The sequence below is a fragment of the Diadema antillarum genome, unplaced genomic scaffold (assembly GCF_040938485.1).
Source record: "Diadema antillarum isolate AM-2024a unplaced genomic scaffold, OU_Dant_1.0 scf00000098, whole genome shotgun sequence".
Taxonomy (NCBI): Eukaryota; Metazoa; Echinodermata; class Echinoidea; order Diadematoida; family Diadematidae; genus Diadema; species Diadema antillarum.
In genome coordinates this window covers 2,346,345-2,365,143 of record NW_027270987.1, presented here as the reverse complement: position 1 = coordinate 2,365,143, position 18,799 = coordinate 2,346,345, and the positions used below count along the sequence as shown (strand labels likewise).

General features: G+C 37.8%; 1 protein-coding gene across 1 annotated transcript; it reads right to left on the bottom strand.

The window, feature by feature from the left end:
- LOC139718639 (ectin-like) lies at positions 1-8,232 on the bottom strand (the record flags this gene model as incomplete). The annotated part of the gene is made up of 3 exons (XM_071630100.1): positions 8,086-8,232; positions 1,196-1,444; positions 1-161 (listed from the first exon to the last, which is right to left on the bottom strand). Coding segments are annotated over exons 1-3 (444 nt in total), but the record flags the coding sequence as incomplete, so codon positions are not given.
- Between the last annotated feature and the right edge of the window lie 10,567 nt (positions 8,233-18,799).

Sequence of the window (18,799 nt, the reverse complement as noted above, 5' to 3'; positions counted from 1 at the left end):
CGGCCGCGTTTCGTAGTTGCGCCCCTGGCAGTGGGGCACCGCGACTTCGTCGGTGTCGTTGATGTCGGCGTTGCACCAGCGGAAGCGGACTTCGAACCCGGAAGTCCCGCACGTCGTCGAACACGGCAGCCACTCCTCCCAGGCGCTCCATTCTCCCGTCACTGGTTGCACAGGTGGTAGAGAAATAAGAGAGTGAGAGTGAGAAAGAGATAAAAGGGGGCGGGGCATGCCATCAGTGATTGGGGTACCAAGAAGAAGGAACACACTAAGGGCAATGCAGTAGATTTTTCTGAAAGCCAGATGTCATTTGCTAAGCATGGGATTAATTGACTGCAGTAAAAATTGGGATCAGCTTTTTAGTTTGTTTGTAACCTGAACCACTAGAAATGCAAAACATGAAACAAGCCACCATAAACAACGTATAGGCATCAATATAGTCCTATTTGTCTTTGTCCTATCTGTTTCGTTTCTGTTCATCTTGTTCTCTTTAAATTCCTTAAATTCTTATATTGTCTTTTGTTTGCTTTAAGTTATTTTTATGTCAACATCACTGACTGAAAACCCTGAAACGAGAGAATCTCTTAAGATGGAAACTTGGCATCCTTGCCCGTAAGGTACGTGTATCTTTCAGCACATTTGGCGCGATAATTTCTGATGCAGGAAATTAGCCCGATCAAAAATGACACGCTATTTGCTGGTGAAGACCTAAGACATTTCATTTTATTTCATTCATTTCATTCATTTTATTTTACCACGGATAAAATTGCCCAAGAAGATGATCAAATCAACACACACACGCACGCACACACACACACACACACACACACACACACACACACACACAAACCGATGTATCATGTTTGTAAACCCCCTCCATCTATCGAGATATTCTCATTTTTAGAAATCAAAATATAGCATCCAGACATCACATGTTATAACAAAATTCTCAAACATAGAAACAAATACAAGATAAATTGGTGTTAAATATAGATAGAGAGATATGTTCCTTGCAAATTGCAGAATTTGATTAGCTTCTTGAAATATTGATTCATTCATTTAAAAGAAACAATTCACAACTCTCATGGAAAATTTACGAAGTGCGAGTTTGTGTGTCCCGTTGGCAACACATTTTTTTCTGTTGTTCATCTAGTTGTATTTTCAGGTCGTTATGACGATTCTGTATAGGTGAAGATACCTTCACATATCTGGTCGTTACAGTTTCTGATCTCGCGCAGTTCTCTTCGCCTGTAACGGCTCTTCAGTGTCAGACAGAGGGCCAGGTCCATCCCTGTCCCACAGACCAGCCGCCGCCGCTGGACTCCTCCACCGCAAGACTTGCTGCACTCACTCCAGTTCCCCCACTCCAACTGAGGAAGGAGGCCTCCTCCGGTGCCAGAACTCGCTGCAGTGTCCGCTGGTGACTCGGACGTGCTCGTGGCCACACCTGCCAGGGATTATAGATTTCATGGCTTGAAAGTTGAGGTGAGGATTCAGCTTTTTTTTTTTTACGAGATACTTCGAAACCACATTCACTTATGAAATTTAAAAAGCATACAATTCTAAGAGGAATTCAAAGTTTATTAGATGAAAATCGATTTTGAAATGGCTGAGATATCCAAAAACAGAGTAAAACAAAGCAATCCGAACAAAAGGTGGGTCCCAAAGATCGCTTTTGTTTTGGATATCTCAGCAATTTCAAACTCAATTTTCATCATATTAACTTTTAATTCCTCTTAGACCAATAGATGCTCTTTCATATTTCATTTCATTTTTCAAGAGGTTTCTCATTATCTCAAACAATCATCATTAAAAAAAAAAAAACGTTGGACCTCTGAAGCTCCATCTCAAACGAAATTGTACCATCTCTGTAAACATCGTGGCAGTTAGATAGAGTGCACTAGAAAGGGGGGGTAAAGACTAATCGGGGAAGGGTCTGATGAGGAAGTTGAGGAAGAAGGAGAAGAAGAAGACGAAGAAGAAGACGAAGAAGAAGAAGAAGAAGAAGAAGAAGAAGAAGAAAACGAAGAAGAAGAAGATGATGATGAAGATGATGATGAAGAAGAAGCAGAAATAGAAGTGAAGTAGAATAAGATGGAGAAAAAAGAGAAGAAAATTAAATAGTGAAATATATAAGAAGGGGAAGATAACAAGAAGGTGGTAGAAGAGGAGGAAGAGGCGCACGATCAGGATATACGAAAAAGGAGGAGGAGGAGAAGGGGGAGAGGAGAAGAAAACAGAAATGGAAGATTAGGAAAAAGGAAGAGGAGGAAAATGAAACAAGGAGAGGAGGAAGTGGACGAGAATGAGATGGGAGTGAAGGAGGAGGAGAATAAGGAGGAAGAATAGAGTATAAGGAAAACTAGGAGGAGGACTATAAGTTCATTTGTTTTATTTGCGCAAAAGACAGTTTTGCTCTTAGCGCATGTTCAGCACCAATTACTGAAATGTAGAAAATGCAGAATCAAAAGAAGTATAGTTAATAGTGACTAGTGAAATAAAAAGTACAACAAAATGTACAACTAAATTGTCCTGAATGGACTTAGGCAAATTGGTGGGAGAAATACAGAGGACAGGAAGTGAAAAGGGAAAAAAACATATTGAGTGCAAACGGAAGTAATAACAGTGCATTTTATAGTATACTATACGAGTATACGCGTAGATTATTTTGTAGAGACGAGTTCACACGTCATTACATTATCTGCATCATGAGGACATCCAAATTAAACTCCTTTTTTACATTTAAGTTGACTGTAATAAACAAAATAAGATAAGTAATGACAGTGACAGAGGTTTCATTGAAATCGGACATGGTTGTAAAATCTCAAGGAGAGGACGGTAACCAACAGCACTTGTTTATTTGTCATTTCTTTGAAACCCGGACGATGATAAGGCTGCATATCCTCCAAACATTTAGGAGGAATTTAAAAAAAATGCAAAAACGAGCAACTTTATTTCTCGAATGCCATGCGCGTGATCTCCCTGTCTTAAAAAACTGACCATCCACGTGAGTTTCGTCGATCCAATTCATGAATACATTAATTTGCAAGCATATTTAGAACAACATTCAATGAGTGCCTGAAACAATTTTATCAGTAGTAAACACATCATATAAAGCACAATTAATTGATGACGTCATTTCCTCGGTATTCATTCAGCTTGTACAAAAAAGAACACTTTTCTTTTTTCGTAGATGATTTCGAAATGCAATCCCCTCCCCCAAAGACGTGACTACATACATAGTAGCTAAAAACGCTACAGTAGTAAAATGGTCAGAAAATAACATATTATTCTGTTTATTCATCAACTCATTTATTTTCCAATTTCCAGGAACGGAATTTGGTTGATCAATATGAGAATTGAGAGGCGATAACGCGACCAGCTTATCTGAAATGTATTTACCATACGATTGTTATCAATATGAGCATTATCTGAAAACACCATGATGATGCTCTCTAACATATCTGGCTGTTTACTTTTTAGCGGAAAACTCCAACCATCTGCTTATTCTATTAATCAAGGTTAACTAGAATGTGAAGTGGCTTTCCACACTGAAGCCATGACAGCCAGCTATACTGTTTGTTAGGGGGGGGGGGTAAAATACAGGGGTAGCCGAACTTTTTGTGTGTGCTATAGTGTGTGGGTATGTGTGTGTGTGTGGGAGGGGGGGTGTCCAGTGGGGGTGCAATAGGGGTTTTGGTAAAATGCTTGTTTTGTTTTTTGTTTTTGTTTTTGTTTTTTGGTGCGGTCAAAAGTCATTGCTTCCTTCCCCACCCCTTCGCGACGCGTCGATGTGAAGAATCTCGGGGAGGATCCTTCGAGACTCATGCGGTGTCATGTGCTGTTTTCTCTTCTTTTTCTCTTCTTTTTTTTAAAAAGATGTCTTAATTTTAAAGAGAAAAAAAATTGTCGGGGCTTCAGCAGCCCCCCCCCCCCATCCCTCGGCACAGTTCCACGGCCCTTGAAATAATGGCATGGCCTAGCCATATCCTGTTAGCTTCCTTCCACTTCCCCTAATCAGAGCATAATAAAGCACTGAACAGTGCAATGTATCGGGCTCCTATCCATTACAGGGACTACCCCTTTTTCTTTTACTTACTAGTCTTTTCTCCAGTCGCTTAGTGAACAAGTTGGATCTATCATTTTTCACACTCTCATCACAACAGCGTAGAAAATATCATGTTTGTTGTTTTTTTTTGTTCAAAATCCACCGTTTTGACTTCGTTGATGTGTAACGCAGGCATTTCCTTTCACTAACGCACGGCTTGTGATTATGATAAAGATTGTAATTAAGATTAAGATAACTCTGTCTTCCTATAAATACTATTATATGAACGAATGTTTGTAGCCTGAAGAAACATTTGGAAGCAACAAAGAGAGAGAGAGAGAGAGAGAGGGAGAAACAGAGAGAGAGAAAGAGAGGGAGAGAGAGAGAGAGAGAGAAATGTCCAACAATACACAATACATACAACCACAACACCCACTCACATCAAAGTGCACACACATAAACACAAAATAATAACTTGCACTTGACACTTTGATCGCTCTATATGATAATTGAGGAATGCTGTATAAATGAGCCCCAATAGTGAGCTGCAGAAGAAACCTGGAAAATCTTAGGCTGCAACACCAATATGATTAATCTGTGATATGTGCCATTACTTCTCACGTGATTATTATGTTTATAATCAAATAATGAAGTGATTGTATCATACTTAAAAATGTGTGCTTTCCTAATTATAGGCTAGTATGCCTAATGCCCATCAGTATTTATACTTACGCAAACTACCATTAATGGCACAAGTCACTTTAAAGGCATATATACACACACCTTTGTATATACCAACGCCACAAAACAACGACAACAACAAAATAACAACAGCACCCACATTACGATTTTGGGTTTCTGTTAGCGATATTCAATGAGAGATCGCCCATGTCGTCTGTGATTGCCGCTTCTCAGTTTTGATATATTCTACACCAATTTGTTACCTTGAGAGTCAATGAAGTGACTTTGATGAGAAATGTCATTACTGACTATATAATTGACTCACAGTATGCTCTTTTGCTAGATTCTGTGTTCATGAATTCAATTTTCTTTTAGCAGGACAGCCTTTTCAGTTATACTATAATTGTTCTCCCAAGGGTAACTACGTACATAGGTAAAATCACAGAGTATGAAACACTAAATACAGAGATAAACCTTGAAAATGCAAAGACATGTAAAATGCAAGATAAAAATAAAACAATGTAAACGTTTGGATTAAATGATATATGTATATTGTGTAAATCAAAATAACATATAAACACCTAAAATACAAGAAACTCAGGTTAAACGCATGTACACAGGCACAAGCCAGGACTGAAGGAAAATACTAACAGAATACTAATTGAGTTACAGGGGAGTATTGAAAAAAACACTTTAAGTTACGCCTTTTGCCGACTTATTAGTCTACATTCTATTTTACCTCTTTCTGGTAGATAAACCAAGTGTCTATTAAGATTGAGTATTCATGCTCAATTTCTTGAGCAGAAAGAAAGTTTTAGGTAAACGCATAATATCTCTGTGAACATAGCTCTATTGGGCAATATTTCTTTTTAATCTCAAAATGTAAGTCTTTGCGTAGAAGACGCTGCTTTTTCTGCACTGCGATATAATTTGTAGGCTTTATTTTGATGATCTATTTTTACTAATGTGACTAACAAAAAACATTACAGAGGAACATGCAAGTTATGCTCGGTTTCGGGGAGGGTGCATTCTAATGTCTTTCGAGCGGAATATTGGTTTGGATTGTTCTTGGTGGGCGTATATATCCAAATAATCTGAAGAAATATAGTAGACAAATTGTCATAGAATATATGGAACACGTTTAAATATTCCTTAGTTTGCCACATAAGTGCATTTTGCACGATAGGTCCTTTAGGGTGGGATTTCACGGAGCACGCGAACGATTTGCGAAGGACGCGAATGACAAAATCCAACATTCGGAAAAGTTTTTCTCCGAATGTTTTCCGACAATGAAGCCGAAAACTATTCTTGCGCAATTTGTGCGAACTTTCCACGACGTATGTGCGAATGTCGTGTGTATCATTGCTAAAGTACAGCATGTTACGTACACGAAGAACACGCGACGGAAATGCGAACAACGAAACATTTTCAATAATTATGGGAGAAAATGTACCCAAGGAGAGGTGGAAGCTGTCTTGAGTTGATTTTTTTTTCTTTCCTCTATTTCTCCTTTCTTTTTCTCTCATTTCTCTATCGTGTGCTTGCCTACATTTTTTCTCCTAGGACGTATCTCCACCAGTAAAGCATTTGATCTTTTTTATTTTTTTTTTGCAGTTCCTCCAGCACATAATCTCTATACTTCAAATAAAATTTCACATACTTTAGATTAATTTCAAGTGTATTCTGCGATTTTTTATATCAAACATTTCTTTCTCTTTGCTAGTCTTTAATTTTTTTTGTTACTATAGTTGTTAATAATTGTTTGATGTTTAGGTGTATGCTACGATTTTTATTTGTAGAAAACGTATAGGTCATACATCCCCCAAACGTGCGCTAAACGTTCGCGAGAATGTCTCAAAAGGTACGCGAACAGTTTGCGATTACGTCGTAAAATGATCGGAAAAACTTCGCAGATTTCGCGTAACATACGCGAGACATTCTCCAAAGTTTCGGAGTGTGTTTGGGGTTTCACGAACATTTTGCGAACATCGCGCGTGTCTTGCGAAGATCTTGCGCATATGACGAGGCTTTAAAGACACTTTCGAGAACAATTCACGAGGAAATCACGACCAAGTGTGCGGAAAAGGTTCGCAGAAAATTTCAAACTTTTTTGAAATTCTCGCCGAAGTAAAAACGACGTTTGCGAACAATTGACGACGCTTCCGAACCCTCACGTTCGTTTGGCGATCTTTTGCAGACCAAAATGCGAATGCTGGATTTTGCCATTCGCGTCCTTCGCAAATCGTTCGCGTGCCCCGTGAAATCCCACCCTTACGGGCTAAGATTGCACATCAAAGCACGTGGAGATTGGACATGCGCATTAGACAGTGCGCGTCTTCAAATAAAATACCAACGTGGTTTGCAACAGTGCCGTCAAAAACTGCTTGTACTGTGCTAACTCGATGGCTATCACATTCTTGCAATTATATGAAATTGTAGCAAAGAAATAATTTGATTTTTTTTTAAAGTACAACAAACATATGCAGGAAAATTTCCCACGTGACGAGCGCCAATAAAGTTATGCTGTTTTGATGTTTGTGAATATGATAATATGTTTATTGTTCATGCAAGCCTCGATCCACGCACGACAGTGTTTAACTCACTGATGGAGCCACCCTGTGAAAACAAGACTAATAAATGAATGAATGAATTAGATGGATAATTACCTTGACCTTTTTTTTTTTAACTATGTCTCCGTTCTTTGTCACAATGATTTGCTTACCTGTCATGTGCAAAATCAGCCATGAATTATTATGAACCATGTGTTTATTTCTGAAAGTGATCATGGTTGATTATATTGTACCATACAGAAACAATAAAATGAAATTAGATGAAACAAGCTTAGCTTTTTAGCATGTCTCCTCCATTTCCTGCAACTTTAGTTTCAATTCAATTTTCATTGTTTACTTTGCTTTTGTGATGCGTAGTATTGTCAACTTCACGTATTTTTCTTTGTTACTACATTGCATTGATGTTGTGTTATTTTGTGTATGAAAATGTTGTTGGAAATGAAATAAATGAAATGAATGAATGAATGAAATATAGTTCTATACGTGAATAAGAAGGCCTATAGGCCTATGCCATATGCTCTACTATATACACAATCTTGTCATGACAAGACATTGCAGGTATAAAACATATGCAACACATATGCGACTTAAGCACGACACACACGTATAGATTGATAACAAACATATCGCGAATCTCCTAAAACCCACAAACACGCACCCACAAGACGAAAGGTGCAAGCATATCATCCATTGATAATAAATTTCCGTTTCTGTGGTGGATTTTAGAAGTCTCCGTGCATAATTCCCCATCGAACAGTATATCCCGTTTGGCCGAGAAAGAAAACTTACCAGCCAGAAAGAGAAAAGTGAACAAGTAGAGCATGTTGGCAACTTCAGTGTTCCAGTATATCAAAGCTTCAAAAGAGCACTCCGTATATTTGAACCGTCGCCGAGGGCATATACATACAACAAATGAAATTTTTGAGTGGCCGCGGTGCCAAAAAGGATTTTCCGCGTATGCTCGGTGCGCATGTTTGCTAGTCGTGGGCTATCGGCTTTCTCTCGCGTTCTTCCGCTTAAAACGCCAGCATGAAATTGTACACCTTCATATCCGGATATGCAACAGGATTAAGGATTTGATTGGTTGTCTGTTTTGTTTTGTTTTACACTGCTTTACCAGAGAAGTTAACCAATTAAAGAAAAGAGAGACAAGAAAGAGGAGAGGAGAAGACAAGGAAATTAAGTAAAGAAAATCTTTAATTGTGCGATGTTCTAGTATCAACAAAATGACAAACGAAACAGAGTACAAAAAGAGTGACGAAACAAACGACGAGAACCGAAAGCTTAGAAATACTGGAAAATTATGTTATATGACGTGTGTGGTGTTTAATCATCAAGAAAGTGGAGAGAGCAGCACAAAAGAAGAAGAAGATGATGATAATGATGATGATGATGATGATGATGATGGCGATGAAAAAGAAAAAGAGGAATAAGAAAATACACTAAAACAATTCTGAATATCTGTCGATTTTGATATACTATTCATGCATAAGAGTTAAGGAGTAGCCCTCTTACTAATCAAATGAACTTATAAACGAACAACCGTTTTAACCCGATGGCACAGTGACCCTCGAAAGTAAGCAAAAATAATGCAAAGCGCGTTTAGAGTATATAACGGATGTTCGTGGTAATTCTACACTTGCTTCCCGTTGGGTGATGCGAGGCTTGGATTTTGCTTTTGCTGTAATGACAGAGACACCACTCATAAACATGTAAACACACACCACAACTCCGTTCATTTCAAATATTCCCTCGGATTCCGCGAAAGGACAAAATTTTGCAACCCGTTGTCGAGTTGACGCTCTGTAACAATACACAGGCCCGTAACTAGGATTTTTGGACCACTTCCGGGTTTAATCAACTGACAAGCCAAAAAATAAAAAATAAATAAATAAAAAAAGATAAAAAGGCTCCCCCGTGTAATTTTTTCATTTCTTGTGCCACTTCTGGACTCATTTTTTCTTTTTATTTCCTTTATTTTTGGGGCTGCTGGCAAACGGGTGGTTCCACGGAACCCCCTGAACCCCCCCCCCCCCCCCCCCCCAGTTACGGGCCTGATCCATCACTTTATGCAATTGATATAGATGGGTAATGTTCGTTTTTCCGAAGGTTCTTTAATCCGCAAACAAAAAGTTCGTTTGTCCAAAAATGAAATAAGGATTGTTATTCCGAAACATATACAAATTACGTATCCCTATTGTTTGTTAATCCGAAAATGAAATAGGGTTCCTTAATCCGAACATATGTGGCGTTATTCCAAAGGTTCGTTATTCCAAAGGCTCGTTTAAATCCGAAAATGATATGAGGTTTTGTATTCCAAAGGTTCGTCAATCCGATTATGAAAAGAGGTTCGCTATTCCGAAAAATCGCTATTTAATTCTGATAATTAAAAAGAAAAGACGTATAAAAGAACCATCGAAATTACAAGCCTTATTCGTTTTGGTATATCTGTGCTTCTTCTCTTACTCTTCTTCCTTTTCAGTTTTATGTTATTTTTGTGTTACATAATTATAGAGTCGTGTATTTTTTGTGTGTAAAACACTGCACTACCATCGGAAAACACACACACACACAAAAAAAAACCTAAACAACTATACCGATAACATAGATGTAGAGTGTCTTTTTTCTCTCATTGTGTGTATGTGTGTCTGTATGTGTGTATGTGTGCGTGTATATCAACTCGACGGGTTGGTAGAGGTTTGTATGACATATAAACCATAGACGTTTAATTGAGTTATCCAGTCTATTTTATTTTCAATGATAATTATGATCCTCTGCTTAATTCAAACATGAATCTATCGCACTTACCGGATTACATTTCAAAAAACAAAACAAAACAAAACAAAACCAACAAAAATAACCACAACAGGTATTTATTTCATTTGCAAATGGTATATAATGCCTTGAAAGAAGTTTACTCCGGACGGTAAGGTAACAGTTTATCAAAATTCACGTACAGGTGTAATATTACAAGTTTTGTTTTTGTGAAGAATGATACAGTCCACGTTTTCCTATCGAAAGTAGCATAGCGGACTCGATCTCCCAGGGTGAAAACCGCATGGACTGTACATAATTATTATTTTAATCTGATACATCTCATTGGCATGAAGACAAGTTGGCGGCTTTGTGGCGACTCAAGTGTCTACTTGTTGGGCAGACGTCTCCGCGATGTCTAGATGGAGACTAGCCGGGTGTCTGGAGAGTCCCGGGAAAGTCGATTTTTTTTTCTAGAGACCCAGAGACTTTGTTTTGTTTGTTTGTTTGTTTGGGTTTTTTTTTTTTTTTTGCGCTCTTCATCTGTCCTCGGAGACGTCACAGCGACGTCTCTGCGATGATTCCATCAGGTGACTGATTTCGTCGCGACTGGAGAGACGTCTCCGTAACATTACGGGAAACCCACGACGACCTTCGGCGACGTCGCGGAGACGTCTCTGCAACTTAGAAGACATCTCGGAGAAGTCGCCGCAACCGCCTGAGACGTCATCGAGACTTCCGGGTGAATAATAATATGTCATGATTCGTCTTGGACGTCACCCTTGAGTCGCCTGATGGTGAGGGCGCAAGCCATTTTTGGTCTTTGAGTCGCATGAGCTGCCGTGACTGATCAGTTGCAGCACTTCGCGGCGATCGACGTCTCCTCCAGTGAGACAGGCCGCAATCGGTGGCATGATACAATAATATTGGAATCGAACGTAAAGAGAGAATGTATATCCGTTGTCCCCAATTTCATACGAGGCACATTTTTATTTCATCTCATTTTTGTCCTTTTATTGTTTTCTTTATTATCATTATGATAATTGTTACATAATTATCATCATCACAATTGTTGTTAGTACGCCTTATTAGAAGTGACAGTAATATTATCATCATCATCATCATTCATCATCATCATCATCATCATCATCATCAGTCATCATTGTTGTTATCCCTATCATGATTCTCAGCAATAATAGTAGTATTTTTCTTTTCTAAAAGTCATTTCTTTTCGGATACAAATTCAGATGATGGCGTCGTAACGCGGGTCGGTTTGGGTTCGTAATGATCTAATCAACCTAAACAAAAGGCGTATCTTCACAGCGCCACCAGCGATGAAATCGGATGGGACTGAATGACATGCAGGTCTGTGTATTTTCGCTATTTTCCAGTGTCATTATCTCTACCATCTGCTATGCTGGCCCCTAACTTATTTTTGGCCTAATATCGCACCAGTCACAGAACTGCATGAGATTTGAGATTTGAGATTCTTTCACTTTTTATGTATATCAGTCAATCGATCATATAATTTCTTATATTACGTGTGGGGGGAATGCACCCTACATTTACTGCTTTTTGGCATTCCTCTCCATTTCCAACATTTCTGTATACTTACAATATTTTGTAAACTTATCCTTTATTTTGTATTGCGATGAAATCTATGTATTCAATTTCTGTGATATATCTATATGTTTCTGTAAATATTAAGAAATTAATGAATGAATGAAGTGCACGGTCGATTGGTTTTCTATTGATTGTGGCGCTGTTCACAGTAATAACGACCACAAAAGATTGGTGCTCGATATAGGACCTAGTCATAGCTGTTGTATATAGCGAGAGCTCAATCTGTACAAGGCTAATTTTTCCATGTAGTCCATTTCTATAATCACTGTCTTTGACCAGGAAATTCAAGGCATTGCTGGGTTAAGACAATTACATGATGGTAGCTTTCAAACACCGGGACAAGAAATAGGATACCTTTACGAGTATTCTATCATTGTAGTCACCAAGGATTTCTCTGTCCATTAGTGCACCATGCAGTAATGATGTAACCGGGAGGTATATTAAAGGAATCTCTGTGATGCAACCATGATCTGACCATGTGAAGCTTGAAGAGGAAATCCAGTCCAAATATGTTAGTCTGATAAGAAAGAGTAACATCAAATTTTGATCAAAAATTGGGTGAAAAATAAGGAAGTTATGACATTTTGAAGATTCGCTAATTTTTCAGGAAACAGTTCTTGAACGGTCAATACGAATATGCAAATGATAAAGTAAGCATGTCATACCCTTACAACTTGTCATATAGTTTTTGCATACAATTTTGACATTTCCAGTTTTTAGTTTTAACGCAATTATGCCCAAGGCTCAAGTCCTGGACATCTAACTGATCACTATTCTGAAGTTATTCAATCAGGAATAACATCATGTTTCAGACTTCAATGACAGAAACATTGAATTTTTGTCTTTTTTGTACAGGATCAGTGGAAAATTGAGAGGTTATGACAGGTCAGCTCACTCACATGCATGTTCATATCCACCGGACAAGAACTGTTTTGCATGAATTAGCAAAACTTCAAAATGTCATAACATACTTTTTTTTTCATCCAATTTCAGACAAATGTGTACCGTGGAACTCGCAAGATTTTACTCTTTTTTATCAGACTGAATTATATATTTGGACTGGATTTCCCCTTTAAATTGGCAGTGTATGAGACTGACAAGTCAATGACCTTCCTCTCTTTCTCTCTCTCTCCCTCTCTCTCTCTCTCTCTCTCTCTCTCTCTCTCGCTCTCTCTCTCCCTCTCTCTCTCTTTTAGTGTTTGGGAAACAAAAGGAAGTCCACTGTCTGTATACGGTTTGTTGACTCGCTTCTCGGCTTACAGTGTTATGAAGTCGAGAATTTTCACGCAGCCAGTTGTGTTGGTATTTTCCTTCGACGGTATATCCGTTTTGGGTTGAACGCCCAGCCCGTATAACCCAATTATCAAAGATAGTGTTGAGTTTTGGAAGGATGAAGACACGTATTCGGACGGTCTAAGTCATGCTTACAACAAATTACGAGGCAATTGCTTATTTAAAAGGTACTCTTTGACATTTATTCATCTATTTCTTTCCATTTCCAAAAGAAACACATAAATATTTTCCAGAAATTGAATATATAAATCACATCACAATACACAATAAAAGATGAGTTTACATAATATTTCATAAGTATGTTGACATGCTGGGAAATGGGAAGAAATTGTAAAAAACAGTGCTTGTAGGGTGCACCCCCCCACACACACACACGTAATACAACACATTATATTATTGATATGCTGTTATACATACAAAACGGAATTACAAAATAAACGAAGATATGGAAATCTAACTAACGCGAAACAAACACCCTGGACATATTCCTATTATCATATGTAATTATCATATACATATATTCGCTCTGTCAATCGGCTCTTATATGATTAAAAAACAAAAACCTGCAATAATAGTAAGAATCTTTAAGTCATAATATTGAGATCGAAGGTGGCTTTCCAATGCCCATGCACTCTCACTGAAATACCCATTAATCCAACTTCAATTTCAAATTCAATTGAATTCAATTTATTTAATTTTCCACAATCAGATGAAATCTAAACAAGATACGAATGTGATTAAAATAGCGATAAACAATTCAAAACTGCGTTTACATGGCAATTCATATGTAATATGTATAATCATCTCAAAGGGCTGTACAGATGCAAGAAAATGGACGGGTATAATAAAAGCAAAGTTGCCTGTATAAAATGAGGTTAACCCCACAAACATGTCGCGCATAGCGAATCCCATCAATCAAGTATCGTTATGTACAGAACAAAATTGTATGTAAAGGGAATGAAATAAGTTCCTAAATCATAAAGAAAATACAGTCATACAGGCAATCAGGAACACACACTCTCTGACATACACACACACGCACACACGCAGACACAGAAGTACATACGACCATTACGTGCACATATCATACCCGAACAATGATTATTATTATGCCGTGATATTTCCTTTTTGGTGTTAAACATTCAATCATAGATGCTTTTAAATCTGCGTTTAAAAATGTCAAATGAAGTGCTACGAATTATTCTATCACTCAAACTATTTGCATAACTGGACCCTTAGAAAAAGAAATCGAATGTTTTGAAACATCAGATCTTATTAAAGGAATATGGAATTTGTTGGCTAAACTTGACCAGGGGTTCGCGAGAAGATCCAGCCATGCATGGTATTATGTTCTTCTCATTGGCCTTTCGAGTGTGTGTGTGTGTGTGTGTGTGTGTGTGTGTGTTTGATTTCATTTTTTAAGAAAGCACTATTCATGCAAGAAAGGTATAGTACCTCCTTGGTAGAACACAGTTGTTATTTGCGTCAAAAAGGGTGTGATTTTTCTGTTTGTACAGCGGCACCAGCTGACGATATTATTTGCATTGATTTAAATGTCAATAAATAAAGATTATTGAAAAAAAAGTGTGTGTGTCGTGTTGTATTGTATTGTATTGTACTGTATGTTAAAGAATATGATTCAGCAGCACAAGTGAGAACAATACAACTGCTTATTTTTGTTCATAATTATTAATTTCATTGTAAAAGTGAGCCTGATATAGAATGAAATTCAAATAAAGAATATCATAAAAAGTGTGTGTGTTTGTTTGTGTGTGTGTGTTTTCTTAATCTTTTAACCACGGTTAAACGCCCATGGATGTTAACAGCAGTGCGTTTCAGTCGGGTTGGAAAGCAAAGTAGAAATACCTCTCTTAAAAACGAAACGAACCCAGGCAAATGATATGCGAAAGGCGTGGATAGTTACGTAAGGAAGCCGGGTTTCAGACTAATGATCAGTGCAGTGGAGATTTTTCTTCACGCCTCCTAGGCGGAAGAAGGCTTCATTTGATAGGAAGTAATTACCACTTGCTTTTAATGAGGTCCCCGTTCGCCATCCTTACTATTGGGACAGTCCGGATGCGACGCGACCAATGGGAGGGGGGTGGGGGGGGGGGGGATGGGGAGTAAACTAATCATTTTTTTTTAATCCCTAAGCGCTCATGAAACGAGGAGGTCCGCGGATGTGAGTTTCAGGCTCCAAGGCAAATCATTTTGACTACTTTTTTTTTCATTTAAATTACCCCATCTTCTCAACAGATCAAGCTTGTTCAACATTTACAGTAGTTCTATTTTCCCCAATTCAATTCATTTCAATTCAATTCAAGTTATTTTCGTATATCTCACGATGGGTTGCATTGTAAATAATCAGAAGATAGGACTCTATTGTTTTACTATGTCGAATGTAAACAGACGAAAACATTGACATATTGACACCCAATTTATAATGGGTTAAGCGCCATTTTTAGATTTTTTATAAGTCTACCATCAAAGAGAGCAACATAAAACCTTTCTAGTGATACCTCACTTGTTGTATAACAAGGAATGTTATTGAAGTTATGATTAAAGATATCCCATATTTTTCTTGTTATTTTCTATGTTCTTTAGCAGGTTATTGTAAATATCTCCAATCGACACTAATGGAGCTAAGTCGTTTTACGATTAAACTCTTCTTCATGATTACATTATAGAGATGGGGCTTACAACAAAAAAAAAAAAGCAACAGCTTGTGTGACTTGCAAGCCCCGAATAGTCGGTGTTAATGAAATGAGGCGATTAAAAAAGAAAAAAAAATCTAGACCAGACTGGATTGATAATACCAAATAAAGAAAATACATTATAGGGGTGAATGACAACAGAGTGCTTTCAGAAAAGAACGTGATTATGGTATGTTGACCTTTGATTTTCCACCCGTATTCCCCATTTCGCACTGCAAAAGAAGGAAAACCTATGAGTAAAAAAACATCGGACGAAATATTTGATGATTCTCAAGTTCGGAACGATTCCATGCATGAACATCTTATCTGTGTAGCTGGTTCATGTGCTGCGATGCACAGTCAATGATGCAAATACAAAGAGCCAATAATAATCATTACGCGTGGGCTCAAAGTGACAGCGTTAGGGAAAGAACACACGATACCGAAATATCTTAAAATAATGGTATGGTTTTGGTTGCGATGGGGCTTCAGGTTTCCAACTTTCTGTGACATGATTATGAAATATCAAAGAGCTTAAAGTTTATTTAATGAAAATTGGTTTGGTAATGGGTGAGGTATCCAAACAAAGCAATCCTAATAAAATGCGACAGGCCACGACTTCTATTAGACCGCTTTGTTTTACCTTGTTTTGGGATATCTCAGTCATTTCAAAACAGATTTTCATCAAATAAATTTTTAATTCCCCTTTGAATTGTATGCTCTTCAACATTTCATAGATTGGTTTCTAAATATCGCGCAAAACTTTCAAAGCTGAATTCTCACTTCCACCAATACTATACACTTTAAGAGGTCATAACAAAAGGTGGGACCCAACTTTTATTAGAACGATTTTGTTTCCCTTTGTTTTGGATATCTCAGCTGTTATAACTTTCAAAACCAATTTTCATCAAGTAAACTTCAAATTCCTCTATAAGAATTGTATAACAATTAACGCTCTTTAATATTTCATAGGTGATTTCTAATTACCTCGCAAAAAAAGGGTTATTAACATGGAACGAGCCTCAACTTCTCCATGATATGCATTTATACGCAGAACATAATTTCGCGTTTCCGTTCGAAGAGGGCAAACGAGACACAATAATGCAGATAGGATTGCGCCTTTCTAAAATAACCTTAGAGCGTTAATCGACTTGCCTCCGTCACCAGTTCATCCTTGAAAGAGGTCGTCGCACTTTTCGGTGTGGTTTGAATTCTGCGTAGTGAACTATATGTACTTGACAATCGACGATAGCTGTCACGTCAAAAACCTATCATAACTTTGTGTACATGCATTTTTTTCTCCTATAAATGGAGCTAGTTCGAGCAAGAAAAGGACATTAACTTCAACGGGTGTAGTTAATGAATCGCATACCTTAAATAGAAACGAGTAGGCTGGGGCCCCATTATAAAAGCAGTTGCAGGGAATCATGCTAATTTCTCAGTGGAGACCCATTTTCTCGCTATAGTCACGCCTCTTGGTGATAAAACATCAGTGTAGGTTAGCGCATGGTAGCTGAGCCGAAGTGATGTGGCACCTCTTCATTCAGTTTGGCGTCAAAATGAATGGATTAAAATGGAAATGGAATGAAACCATCGCACATCTACCAATACTCTAGTAAGTGAAGAGGAGTAATGAGAAAAATAATACCTCAGCGCGTGTTCTCGCTGCTCAGGAACGAATGAAACGCGACTATCCGAGAAGGCAAAATTTTCCTCTTGTTTTCATCTCCCATCCGGTTCCCACCCGGTTCCCACACACGATTGTTTATTAAATACGATAATGTTGATAACATCACGAGTTTTTGTTTGTTCTGTTTCGCTATGTGTTAAGCTGATGTTTTCTCTTAGTTCGACAGCTAACTCTAACCAACTTCCTCTCTCAGATAGAAAAGAGCTCGATCGCTCGTAAACGGCAGAACATTGGAAGTAAGAACAATGAATGAATACTCGCAGCGGTGAATGTTAAAGGAAATAAAACACAATGGCGATAGATATAGACAACAAAAAAAAAAAAAAAAAAACAACAGATAAAAGTGCAAAGTATAGAGTCAAGTAATTGAAACAAGGTTCCCCGTGCACAAAGCTAGGGTTACAACTGTCTGCCAGAAATAAGCACAGGCAGTATATGTAGCTACACGTTAGTGGCCAAGGACATGACACTGAGCTACCCTCTGCTCACCCCCACCCATTCCAAGTTCGGCTTTACCAAATTTTCTGGTTGTGTGTCACTCAAAAGCATCTGAATTTGGGTTAGACTTTGTATATAGGTGTACATTCGCAGAACAGTCTTCTGTTTCTGAATGTCTATGCCAGACGATGAAGTCAAACTTGCCAACGACTGTAATTAGAAATAGGATGATTTCAAATCGTAATCGCAATATCAAAACAGCAAACAGCCCATAGCACTGTCAAGTAAATACTTTTATCATTCTCAGGTTATTGAACAATTCTTCAACTCATGAGACGAGAATATTTCGAAATGAGCTGTGTCTTCAAAATTGATTTGAAAACTATACAGGCTGTCATTCTTTTTTTCTTTTTCTTTTTTTTTTTTGTTGTTGGTATAAATAGCACCAGAGCGCTTAAAAACATTAGTACAAAGCGCCATACGCGTATACAAATGCAATTATTATTGCTTTACGAATGTTGGAATCTACTCGATTCTATATTTTACGGCTGTAACTTGGTGTGTATGTGTATTGAGAAGAAGAGTTATGAATTTCCAAATTTATATTGGCGTGAGTAACAAACTTCACGTATCACATTGCAAGACTAAATTGACGTAAACGTTACAACCTAACTTAAAACGAGGAGCTAACATGCTTAAAACAAGAGTTGTGTCTGTTCCACTATAGGGAACATCACGGGGAACGTAGACTTGGAAATTATCATCATGATTATTCAGTAGAGCTTATTAAGCTTCTCATCAGTGCTCAATCGTGGTGTAGCCTCATTTCAGTAATTATCAATGAAGTATATCTCCGCGTAGAGCAATTAAAGCATTCGATGCGACTCGGGCCAGAGTTAATATAAATGTTAATCGGCTACAAAGCGAAACAGTCTCACTGCTTGTAATGCTAATTAACCGTGATTAATGCTTTAGTAACACCTATCAAGTCGACTAATCACAGTCATGTGAA